This window comes from Silene latifolia, chromosome 5 (assembly GCF_048544455.1).
Source record: "Silene latifolia isolate original U9 population chromosome 5, ASM4854445v1, whole genome shotgun sequence".
Classification (NCBI taxonomy): domain Eukaryota; kingdom Viridiplantae; phylum Streptophyta; class Magnoliopsida; order Caryophyllales; family Caryophyllaceae; genus Silene; species Silene latifolia.
The window spans coordinates 56,796,581-56,810,459 of record NC_133530.1 but is presented as its reverse complement, the minus strand read 5'-3'; the positions used below and the strand labels follow the sequence as shown (position 1 = coordinate 56,810,459).

General features: G+C 36.5%; 1 protein-coding gene across 1 annotated transcript; it reads left to right on the top strand.

Annotated features, from left to right (window-relative positions):
* The first annotated feature begins 2,776 nt into the window (after positions 1 to 2,776).
* Positions 2,777 to 3,385, top strand: LOC141655402 (uncharacterized). The gene has a single exon (XM_074462484.1). It carries the CDS (start codon positions 2,777 to 2,779, stop codon positions 3,383 to 3,385), a length of 609 nt encoding a protein of 202 aa, XP_074318585.1.
* Positions 3,386 to 13,879: the final 10,494 nt, after the last annotated feature.

Below are 13,879 nucleotides of genomic sequence, written 5' to 3'. Positions count from 1 at the left end.
TGCAACTTGGAACATTTGTGGGTTTAACAAGGCCATTAAACATAGTGAGGTAAGCCACTTCCTTAGGGAAAATAAAGTGGATATGCTTGGTCTGCTTGAAACTAGAGTAAAGGAAAATCGTGCTCAAAAAATTATTAGGAAAAAATTTAGAGCCTATAAAGCATTTTGCAATTATAATAAACACCATAATGGTAGGATTTGGATCCTTTGGAATCCTGCCACTACTAAAGTGGATATCTTAGAGGAACATTCTCAGGTTGTTCACTGTAAAGTGTTGCATCATGCTACTGGTAGGAATTTTTACTGCTCTATTGTATATGGTAGTAATAATGCTGATACCAGGAAGCGTCTTTGGAATACCATGGAATGTTTTGCTAGTCATGTTGATAAATGGACAGCTATGGGAGACTTTAATGTGATTAGGCAACCTGCTGAGAAGCTCAGTAATACTCCCCCTGTACTCTCTGATCTTCTGGATTTTAATTCATGTCTTAGTAGTTGTGAGCTAGATGATTTGAGCAGCTCTGGGTGTGACTTTACTTGGTATAACAAGCAGGATGCCACTACCAGAGTTTACTCCAAACTGGATAGAATTCTGGTTAACAATGCCTGGTTGCAGCATTTTTCCCAAACTACTGGCAATTTTCTTTCTCCTGGCATATCTAACCATAGTCCTGCTGTGTTAACTTTTCATGATGCTGATACTCCTAAAAAGCAATTTAGGTTTCTTAACTGCTGGGTGGAACATCCTGAATTCCACTCTATTGTTGATAAATGCTGGGTTGCTCATCAGAAAGGGAATTCTATGTTCAGATTAATGCAGAAGCTTAAGAATGTCAAGCAGGGTCTCAAGCAACTCCATGCTTCTCATTTTGCTGATATTGAGAATAAGGTCAAAGAGAAGAGAGAGGCTCTTTCTAAATGTTTTCATGACTTACAGAATTGCCCTGACTCACCTGTTTTGCTGGAAAGGGAGAAGCAACTCTCTACTGATTTTTGGCAGCTCAAGGACATTGAACTAAAGATCCTAGCTCAGAGGGCTAAAGCTCATAACATTAAATATAATGATACTTGTTCTAAGTTCTTCTTTGCTAAAATAAAGGATAGGCAGCAGAGTCAGATGATAGGGGAAATCAAGGGGGTTGATGGCACTAGACATCAAGGGTTGCATTCTGTTGGGGAAGCTTTTGTGGACTACTATCAGCAGCTGCTGGGGGGAGATACTCCCACTGATCCAATTCCTCCTGATGTTCTTTCTAATGGTGCTTGTGTTAAAATGGAAGACTATCCCTCTCTGCTGAAACCCATTAGCAGAGTGGAAATAAAGCAAGCCCTTTTTGACATTGACTCTAATAAAAGTCCAGGACTAGATGGTTTCTCTTCTGGTTTTTTCAAGGCTGCCTGGGACATTGTTGGAAATGACTTTTGCCTGGCCATTGAAGACTTCTTCAAAACTGGGTTCATGCCAAAGCAAGCAAATGTTACCCTTGTCACCCTTATCCCTAAAAAGGACATCCCTCAAACTGTAAAAGATTTTAGGCCCATTTCTTGCTGCTCTACTATCTATAAAACTGTTAGTAAAATTCTTACTAATAGATTGAAAGCCATCATGGTTTATCTTGTGGGACCTGAGCAGGCAACTTTTGTTAAAGACAGGAATCTTTTTGAAAATGTTATGCTCACCCAAAGCTTGGTTAAGGGATACACCAGGAAACACATCACTCCTAGATGCATGCTCAAGGTGGACATTAGCAAAGCTTTTGACACATTGCAATGGAAGTTCATCCAGAACATGCTTATTGGACTCAATTTTCCTCCCAGATTTATATCCTGGGTGATGGGATGCATCACAGGCTCCTGGTTTACCCTTAAAATTAATGGCTATAATCATGGCTTCTTCAAAGGCAAAAGTGGAGTGAGGCAGGGTGATCCCCTATCTCCATTTCTTTTTGTTCTGAGCATGGAGATCCTCTCAAGGAAGTTAAGGGTAATGTGCAACCAACCTAATGTTTCTTATCACCCTAAATGCTCCAAGCTTGGGCTGACCCACTTAGTTTTTGCTGATGACCTTATGATCTTTATCAGAGGGGACTTGCCATCTGTTCAACAAGTTGTGGACACTTTAAAGATTTTCTCTGAGTGGTCTGGTCTTAAAGCTAATATGGACAAAACTGAAGCCTACTTAAGGGGGGTGGATCAAAACCTAAGATCTCTTATTTTGTCCACTATTGGGTTTCAGGAAGGTGAATTCCCTTTTAGATACCTTGGTTTGCCCATCAACTCATCTAGGCTCACCAGGAATATGTATGATGCCCTGCTACTCAAAATTCACAAGGTTACTGCTGCCTGCTCTACTAAGTTCCTTTCTTATGCTGGCAGGAAAACTGTGATTAACTCTACTCTATTTGGGCTTTGCAATTTTTGGTGCACTAGTTTCCTCCTCCCTCGACTGGTACACAAAGCTATCTCAAAAATGAGTAAAAATTTTTTCTGGGGGCAGGTTGGAAATGAGAGGAGGCTAGTCTATAAGAACTGGCTCAGTGCTTGTGCTCCTTGGGATGAGGGTGGCTTTCACATTAAAGATATGGAAGGGTGGAACAAAGCTACATTGCTCAAATGGCTCTGGTGCCTGGATAAGAATAAGGGAGCCATCTGGATTAGTTGGATAAAACACTATATCACTGCCACTTGCTCAATCTGGGATCTTACTATTCAGGAACAACATTCTGAATGCCTCAGGGGCATTCTTCATGTAAGGGACATCTGCCTTTTATAGATGGGGACTATACCGCATGTTCAGCGTTTGCTTGATAGCTGTGTCACTCAGCATACTTTCTCCATTAGCAAAGCCTATGAGCTGTTCAGGAAAAAGTATCATATTCAACCAGTTTTCAAAGCCATTCATACTGGAACAATGATTCCCAGACATCAGATTATCACAATGCTTGCTGTCCAGGGAAAGTTGGCCACAGTGGATCAGATTATAGCCAGAGGTTTTCACTGGGTTAACAGATGCTACCTTTGCAAGGAAGCAGCTGAGGATGCACAACATCTCTTTTTTCAATGCAGCTACACAAAAGAGCTGTTACAGGAACTGAAACTTTGGGTAAAAATGAACACCCCTTGCTGTGATCTGCAGACTCTTCTCATATGGCCCAGGTTGAGAACCAAAAAGAGGCATTGGAGAAGTAAATGGGTAAGCTGCTGCTTAGGTAGCCTAGTTTACTCTGTCTGGTGTGAAAGAAACTACAGGATTTTTGAAGGAAGAGAGCGTCCTCCCCACGCACTGCTTCCTGAAATCAAGCATGCGACTAGCACTTTCCTCCTCCACAAAATCAGCGAGCACAGTTACTTTGCGGATGTAGCTGCTGCACTTAATAGCTAGGACTTCCCTCATACATAATACTTACTCTAGGAAAATTGATATACTTGTATAATTACACATAGGGGGCAATTCTTTTGATACATTGTATAGGGGTTATACTCTTGTAAGAACTCATGTAATCCTCTATTTTGGAATATATGAGACATACCTTCTTGCAAAAAAAAAAAAAAATAAAAAAAAAAAAAAAAATAATAATCTAATCTAATCCTAATAATATTAATAATCAATGTAAATATATATTTGAGGCTTTTTTCGAGCGACGTGGTAATCTCCAACTTTTTTAAAACACTTAAATTCACCATGTTTATATTGATAATAAAAATTAAGTTATTTTAACACTTATTTTTATTACCAAATATTACTCTGTATGAAAGTTGTATAGCAAGAATTGTTTTAATCATGATATTAATTTAAAGTAAGAAAATGTATACACTCCCTCCTATTTAGCCTAATGTTCCCCTTTCTCTAATATATGTGAGTTTTATTATAATGAAAAGGGAACTATAGGCTGAATAGAAGGGAGTATTTGTTAATTATTTTACATTTCACACATTAAAGTATAGATTAAGCTTATATAGTTATATTCACATTTAACCAAATTTATTTTTGACTCATCGTGTCGCTCGACAGGGTTGGGTCTTGACTCTAAATTAACAGGTTGATTTGAGTTAGGGTCAATCGAGTCATAGGTCAAGATTTACGTGTTTGGAAAATGGGTTGGGTCAGGTCAAGTCAAACTTTGACCGGTCTTATAATGACTCAATGAGGTATCAATTTTATTAATAAATCGTAAGTTTGGACATATTTAATTTGTGAAGTTTATTTAGTTGGAAGTAGATAAATAAATTATTGAGTGAAAAGTAAAACAATAAATAAATAAATTTTAATACTCTTATAAAATTCCCGAAATATAAGAATTATCGAAAAAAAGTTTTAGTTGATAAAATGATTAGCATGATAAAAAAAACAATTGAAAGAAGGAGTTCACGCACATAAAAAATATTTGTCGAAAGATCGGTGTCGCTAATGGAAATAGAAAGATTTTCAACTTTAAAATCAAATTCACAGAAATATAACGTAGCGATACGTAATAATATAAAAAGAAAACATAACCAGTTCAAAAATTCGGTTCAACCAATATTATTTAATAGTAAGATTTGCACAAATAGTTTTACAATACAAGTACTATGTATCGTATCAGTAGTATAGTTTAGGAAAATAATATCATAGGCCATATCATATACTCTTATTTCATATTAGTTCATCGTCGACTCTTCTTCATAATAAAAACACGAAACCAGTAAAAAAAAACATAAATAGATAGAGAATATATAAAATTTTGATGGGATCTCTCAAAATAATTATATAGTATGGAAAAAGATAAATAGAAGTAAGACAAGTATAGGTAAATCATCATCTTTATCATCTTTTCACATATTCCACATTAATATGGTATACTTATTATTTTATAACCCAACCGTGTACAAAAAAAAAACCAAGTGAGGTCTTTACCTCAAGTTGTATTGCCTTTTTATTACTGTAAATTGATGTCGTCTAATTTGACAAAATTTCATTAGATTTCGATTCAAATTGGGCCTTCATGACCACTTGGGGATTTTTCTCTCCCCGTTTGTGGATAATTTTTTTCTTAATTACGTTTCTTTATACGTTGACATGCGCTTATTATGTGCTCAAATTGTAAAGCCAATTGGATTGTTTTTTTCGGTTTGATTAATTATAAAAACTTCTTAAAAATATTATATATCAAACGACATTCTCAAGGAAATTTTAACATAAACAATTTCAAGTTTACACTACCTTTTCATAAATATTCCAAATTTTAACAACCCACGCGATTCCACCATAAAGAAGGTCAACCTGAATGGCAAGTAGTACACTCAAAAGGGGTAAAAAGCGGTACAATTAAAAGTCTATCCTTTAACGACTACTCTAAATGACCAAAAGAGTAGTAGCACAAAAGGAGGCGACAACATTCATTTTGTACCACGGGGAATCAGGAGGGGCTTAATAGATTGGTTAACAGGTGTTTGAGGAGAGGTTTTAAGAGTGTTGACAACTGACGAAGAAGAGCAATGAAAATGAATAGAAGAAAGTCACTGCGGGTCAAAGGGGTTTAACACTATTAAGGAGCTTAAGGAGAGAATATCAAAGTAAATTAAGACGAGTTGAACTGATTAAGGTTTTGAAAGATTCTAGGATGAAGGTCAAATTAAAGGAGTAAAAAGTAAAAGTAAGCTGGAGCTGGCAAAACGAGAGACGGTCCCACACAATGTGGATGATGCTCTTAGAATGATGGTGACACATGCTACAATAAGGCGAAATAGGGAAACCTCGAGAGGAGAGAGTAACACTGTGTGGGAGTATATTATATACCCCCACCAAGCAAGCTAGAAGAAAAGAAAGTTACGATGCTTGGTACATGTGGAACATAATCATTTAAGGTTGGGCCAAGAAAAGAAGGGTAAGGGGAGGGTAAGAGCACTATTTAGAATAAGAGAAGCATAAGGAGAAACTTTTAAAGGAGCACCGAGGGTTGTTATAATAGTTACAACGGCGTTTTGATGATGAAATTCAGTAACAAGAATATTTTGATGATGATGATAAAATAACACATTAAACGTATTTTCACAGACATAATAAAGAAATGAAACACATGATTGAGGTGGGGAGGAGAGGTCCAAAAAGAAGGGATTTAAGAGGCTTAAGGGTGTATTGCATCTATATTAGTTGTTTATCATACTTTAGATACAAAGATCTAGAGAGAAAACGTGTATATATATGTTGTATGTAACGCATGCAATGTTAAACGAATTAAAATACAAATGGATTGTCCTTTTTTGTTTTGTTTCACCAATTAAATCTCTCAAAAACTTCTATCTATGGGGAAAAAATGTGTTATTCAATAAGTGTCGATTAGTTTACCAATAACTACTATCTAAGCAATAATTATCGTTAATCTAACATGTTAGCATTAAAATTGACCTACAGTCCCCTTTACACAAAATAAAGGCTAAAGCGTCCTTACGCATTTTACATCAAGACATTTTAGAATCCGTGCAACGCACGGGCATCACACTAGTAATCTTAATAACACTCAACTAATCGACACAAGGACACATATACTAATTTGTTTTAAAATAAAACAAAAAAGGGGAAGGGGAAAAGACGACAAAACCGCAGCAAAGGTGTGACTGCCGGTCAACCGGCGGCCGGGCATGGTGCCGGCATCGAATAGATGAAGAAAGGGAGCGAAAATAATGGGGTGTGTGCGGGAGCCGGCTACCGGGGTACCGGCATAGGGCGTGTATTGATGCGAGATTTGAAGAGATGGAGTTGTGTGTCGGCTGCTGGTTGACCGGCATAGAGCACAAAGGGGGTGTATGGTCATTGCCGGTGATGAATGGGCAGCCGATGAGCCGGCATAGAGATGCATCTTGTCTTCAATCAGCTCGGTTTCGATTCCGAGCTCGTGTTTGCGACTCGAGAGCTGTTGGGATGATGGTGGGCTGCTCATGGTGGGGATCACGATGGCGGCAGCACTCGATTCCGGTGGATATGAACTGCTCGAATCGAGCACGAAGTCGGAGTAACAGAGCCGATCGTGACGGTGCTGCGACATTGTTTCTGGTTGTCGTGAGGGCCACATGTGCTGGTGGTGCCACGGCTGCTGCTAGAATGGTAATGGTGATAAGGAGTGATGATGGTGATGAATAAATGGTGGATGTATGGTGATGATGGCAGGGGATTGATTATGGAGGTGAGCAATTGTCGATGTTGTTGCTGGAGTGGTGTTGTGGCATGATGGATGTCGGGTTTTCGTGAGAGAAGCTCTGCAATGGGGCGGAGGTGAGGTGAGCTATGGGGGTTGTGATGGCGGCTGAAGTTTGAACTGGAGGTGAAGAGGAATGACAATGGTGTCGTAAGATGATGATGATGATGAAGATGTAAGGAGTAACATGCAGGGGACTTGTTTGATGATTAAGTCATCTCTCAATTTGACTTTCCTTTAGGACACATTCCCATTTCTTTACAACTTGACTACTCCGTCTTAGAGCATCCACATTGAAGAGGATGGACCATCCTCTTAGCACCCTCTTTCATCTAAGAGGATGTCCTCTTCAATGTGGAACCATGGTTACATTGTTAGAATTAATCCGAATAGAGACCATAAACTTCATACTAAATTACTCGGTATAAACTGTAGAGCGGAAGCGTACCTGATTTCATTACGAATGGTTGAGATGAACCGCCTGAAGGGACGGTCTTCAGGATTAGGTCTTCTAGTAGACACACATACCATGGGATCTCTCTACTGATGGGATGCGGGAGATTAGGTTATTGTGTGCTACCAGGGACCATAACCCAGGTGACTTATATATAGTCTCCTTAATCTAATGCGCCCATCATGCATTAGTAACCTAATGGGTATCTACACAATTAATATATCCGGCCCATACTTTATAAGACGTAATTAATATGCCCGTGTTATATTATCCAGATGGATCACTATATTGGGCTAAACTTAAACGATAGCAAACAAATACAATCTGTATAATAGTGTGTCCACATAAATAGTATTTGACCCAATATTCTTACAATCTCCCACTTGGGTCAAATACAGATAGTGTGTGACACCTGAAAAAATTGTATTCATTTTATAACCTTACGCGCTCAACAGTGCTATCAACATTCCAACCGTCTTATGCAATTCGGTCCATCAATCATACTAACATAGGATCAAAGCGGCATTTGCTACAGTTTGTCGTAACAGGACCCTCAATGGTCACATATGTCAATATAACCAACGACATGAATCTAATATAGGTGCGTAGCATGGAAACAACATCCAAATGTGATCCAAAATATGTATATTTCCAACTGGTCCACCTTAGTGAGATCAACCAAAATAACACAGAGTGAAACCGTAAACCGAAATCCTTATTTCTCGAACTTAATAATCAGAAACTTTAATGTGTCTAACATGACAAACTCCCACTTAAACTGAATTTTCTTAAAACCGAAACACCCATTTGAGCAATTGGCTCAAGAAAGACCGTGGGTGGTAATTCCTTAATAAGCGGATCCACGAAATGGAGTTTGTATCAACATGTATAATTGACACCTTTTCACTCTGAATTGTTTCTTAAACAGTACATCACTTATAATGTTATTAGAAACTATAATAACTGCACATTTGTCATGAATTACTTAAGTGGTCTTTCAATACCGTATCGAATTTGCAGCCTCATGACAAATGTTCATAACAAACTAGGAGTCGAAATACCAAATGATCTCAACTCAATCGATCTCCTATAAATAATGTTTTGTTTCAAATATAAATGACCAACAATATATTTGGTTGCCCTTAGTGGATCCAAGATCCTAATCCGTATTGCCTTATTATCTCATCAACAAACTTTAGAATGTACGCAATATTCAAACGCATACAAGCTAAATATATACCAAAATACTTAAACACATTAAATATTTCCTGAGACACATGAATTTAAGCATTAATGAATTTTTCCGAATATTTTCCTTAGGGCATTTGAGACTCATTTGTCTCCTTAACTGAAAGGGTATTAACTAGAAATATTTACTTACTCCCACTGAATCTTGAGTATCTACAATCATCTACCCATTCATCTAAAACAAATAAGATGACAGCAAGGCAGATTTGTAATCTTTATGACGGAAAACCTTACTTGAGCTTTATTGAATGAATTCCCTTATTGCAGAAATTCTACTTTGAATCTATGAATCCAAGTTCTAGTTACTGCACTGAATAGTTTCGTCAATGTCACCATTGCAAAACAAACCTTTAACATTCATCCAATATAACCAAAAAAACGAATATGCCTAAAAGTCCTTATAGTCAATACCGACACGATGATCCTGATTGTCACATTACCTTTTACACCCTTCTTGGTAACAAATGAATATTTGAAATCAATATATTTCACAACTTTAGGTAATGAAACAAAGTACAAATATCATCATTCATCAAATGACTTATTTTCTTTATGGCATCAATCCACTTAAATGAGTTAGGACCTTCAATGGTTTGGCAAAAGGCGATTAAATCATCTTTACCATTCCATTATTTAACTCTTATTACAACTAGTTAGTCTGTCACTACATTGTTGTCCATTTTTATCCATATAGGAAAACAATGTAATTAATGTAGTTGTATACCTTATTATGTGGATCTTCTAATGAATTGGTTATTGAGATATTTGAGTTTGTTCTACCGAATTGATCTTATGATCCTGTATAGAGAGACAAAAAACAATGTCAATTACCTTTTCTCCCACTCAAACTCAATATTCTCAATGAACCCCTTAATTTCCGTCTTAAATAGCTTTATTGTGGGATCATTACTTTATTACCCTTAAAACTTTAAGTATTATCCAACAAAATAGTCATTGACTATCCTTAAGTCCAACATTAACCTTATGACTTTTAAACCTCAACCTTAATTAGTTGGACGTACCAGATGTGTACATTATTTACACTATGATTAAATAGTCAATGGTATTGTTAGAAATTTATCCAGAGATAGCTGCAATCTTAAGAACTTATAACTAGAATCATATGGAAAAGAGTATGAATAATCACACTCCTTACCAGGCCTTAGGATCTTATTTGTTTACATACTACACCATCCATATTAGAAATCCTCATATGGTGTAATATCATATACAAGATCGAACATCTCTAGCAATTCTTAAAAATAACTTTGACGTTGTTATCCTTAATAGTCAATTGCCAAAGTATTAACACTTATGATCAAAGATGACAAAACTATTCTTTTACTGAGTAAAATTACTCAGTCAAATTCACTGAAACGTCAAGAACTTTTAACTTCTCACAAATGGGATTTAGATATCCATGCCTAAATTCCGTCTACAAATTAACATAATAATTTAAACCATTAATATTTAAGTATAAAATGGTTCACCTTATCCATATATGTTAATAGTAAGACATCTGAAATCACTTCATATCTAATCTCCCTTTAGTTTGACTCTATCCCCTTAAATTTGAATATCCGAAGTAAAGGGGGACAACAATTTCATTTTGACACAAAACTTTAATTTCCCTTTTAATGTGTCATACCGAAGAGAAATTGTAATTTCTTAATTCTTCTTTATATCCACTGAACTTTAATGCAAGTTTACTTAAAATATATTTCAATCAAAACTATACAAAGCTATCAAAAATGATAGATTCACCATTATTTGAATTAGGAAAACACAAAATTGATTATTTCTCAATAGACAATAAACCAAATTTGCCCATACGAAAAATATCTGAATTCCACCTAAGGTGGTACATACCAAAAGTATTTTCCAAATTCAAATAAAGGAACAAGTCATTAATGACAACTAAGTTAGTTGACTGTCAGAAACTCAGATGATAACATGCCCCAAATAGATGAATCTTTCATCATCACTTGGCTTGTAGCATCTTCGTTATACTTGTAATACTGCGTTTAATATTCAATTTGGTGGGTGCCTTACATACTTTTGTATATGCGTTTCATAATTCGTTTGCGTTGGTTGGTAGAGAGGGTAAACTTCGGGACGAAGTTTCTTTTAAGGAGGGTAGACTGTAATACCCCGTATTTTATATAATCGATTAAACGGATATTATTATATATTAGTATTATACATTTTATATTGGTTGCATCGTAATATCGTGAATGTTATTAAGTCGGGTTTATATCGTATATGTTGAGTCGGGCTACATCACATTTTGTCTTTTGGGTCAAGAATTACCCATCTACATTTACCCAACGACCATAACCGTTTAACCCATTTGCCCTACCCGGAACATGTAACCACCATTTACCCTAAACCTAATCTAAGAGCCGCTCTCCCTCTCCCCTCTTTTCATTTTATCATTCATAAAACCATTTCTAAACCTAGAGAAAGGGAGAGGAAGAAGAATTGTCGAGCCTTTCATTTGATTGAAGATTTCTCATCGATCCCAACCTAATTCGATTTCCCTGTTTGTAAGTCGATTTCATTCCATTGTTTATACTATTTTAAAGTGTTTGTCTTCAAAAAGTTTGAAAAGAGAGTCCTGTTTATTTGATGTCTAGTTTATGCATATAAAATCTCGTAGTCAAATTCTTTATGGTTTGTCCTAGGTGATTTATTTATGAACATGTCGCTGAAAAGTCCGCGAATCTGATTTGGTTGTGGAAAATTATTCATATTTGATATGTCGTCGATGTAATGCATACAGTGCAACAAACATTGATTAATCCTAACAAGTGAAATTAGACTATGTCGGTTAACACGTGTTTTAGCAAACAATTTGGTCGAAGTTAATGCTAGATTCAATACATGTGAATGCCATAAGTTAAATCATACATAATAATAATTACGATAAATTAATTACAATAACTAAAATTATAAAAGTTACAAGCTTTATTTTATCTACGTCAAAAACACGCTCAAAGATGGAATTTCGAAGAAGGAAATAAAAGAAAAATAAAAATAAAATTAAAATATGAAAAATATGCCATATTAGAGATGATAATATGAATAATAGTTGATTTAAGCCGTAATTAGAACAGGCGCAGCATCTGCCGCATCCTTTAGAAGAGGCGCATTACTTCATGCGTTTGTTCTCGAGTTGGGTTCTGGCTGTGAAGTCAGAATCGCAACACTGTTATTGTTCGTTGGTAGATTTAAGATGGATTATTGATATTAGGCTCGAATTGAAGTTTTTTACCTGATCATATGTATCTGGCCAAGTCATAAAACAAAATAAAACAAGAAATAACAGTGGTTTACATGATTATGATTATACGATGAACTCGTGTCGGAATTTTTTTAAAAAAAAAGCGAAACTTGAGGTTAGATTAAGACAAAACTGGACAAATAAGACTCGTAAGAATACTTATGTATCAAATTGGGACTCTAGAACCTCGACATGAACAAGTCAAAACCCCGAAGAATCGATTTGAATTAAAACGGCGAAAACCCGCAAGTATTGAATTACTCGGGATTAAGGACGAATTAAGTATTATAATTAAAAAGGGAATTGTTAAAATATGATTTATTGTACTAAAATAATAAGGAGAACGAAGGAAAATAAAAGAATAAGAAAAGGAGAAAATATGCAGGAAGTCGAGGAAGAAGAAGAAGAGCATGAGCAGCGGGAAACCTCTGGAAGAGGACCAGCAAGGCTACGATCCTTCCTGAAGGCGCAACTACTGCTGCATTTCTTCTCGACGTCTGACCTCTGTTGTTTCGTAAAAACGGATTTAAAAGGTGGATTTTAAATTGATATTCGTACGTGCTCTTGATATAGATTTGCATTAATTGATACAAAATAAAAGTACAATATAAAATGGCATTTACGCCCTCAGACTTACATGTTTGACAAAACGAGATTGATTAAAGTTATCGTTTAGTAATTGCTCGACTCAAATATGTGTGTAAAGTGCCCTCGTTAGAGGATTTAGTAGATTGATTAGGTTGATTAAAGCTGGAGTTGGGCAAATTGATCGGTCTATGCAACGTGACTAGGACTCAGAATGATTTGAGCTTACGTGGTCGATTGATCAAGCACGTAGGTGTTGAAAGGCAATAGCGTAGTCTAGAATGCAAAGAGAGAGAGAGAAAGGGCGGAACACTCGCGTGCCAAATATGGAGGCCGAAGACCTCTGTTTATACTAAACATATGGAAGAGTTTTGGAATGACACGGATTTGGAAACAAATCTCGAAAATATTCTGGAAAATGCCAAAACAGGATTAGAGAAGAGGCGTAACAACCAATGCGTTTCTTCGAAGAGGCGCAGGATTTGCCGCGTCTTTTCTCCAGCGATTTCCTCCTTGGTAAGAAAAATTTCCGCGTTTTATTATGGAATTTCAGTAGATTTACACTTCCTTATTCCATGAAACACAATAATATGGTAGATATTTACTTAAAATATTAATTTTGATTAGGAATAAATATCTAGAGAATTCTAGAACATTCCGACTCGACATTTAAACGACTTTTAGAAAATGAAGCAGTTTTTGACCCGGACTCTAAATGAACTCTAATTACTGTCAAAACGACCCTATTTGTGCGTAGATCACGACCCAGTGGTTGACTCGAGTGTTTGAGCTATCACTTGACGATGAACTTACGGACTGTCATAAATCGTTCCGCGTATCAAACATGCGGCCCAATCATCATTGGGTGGTTGGCGGGAGGGGTAGAAATAAGGTATCTATAGAACCCCCACTTTGACTGAAGCTTGGACAAGGCAAAAGTCAAAGTATAGCCATCAGGTCAGTCGAAGATTACAACCTGACGACTATAGCAATGCGAGGCGGCTCAAGGGGTCTGAACCAAGGACATGTCGTCGGGAATATTTTAGAGTCTGTCGACTATTGGGGAGGGTCGTTTAAAGTCCATTAGACTACTTAAGGAAGCTCGTCAGCCATAAGAAGAAACCATACCCGAGA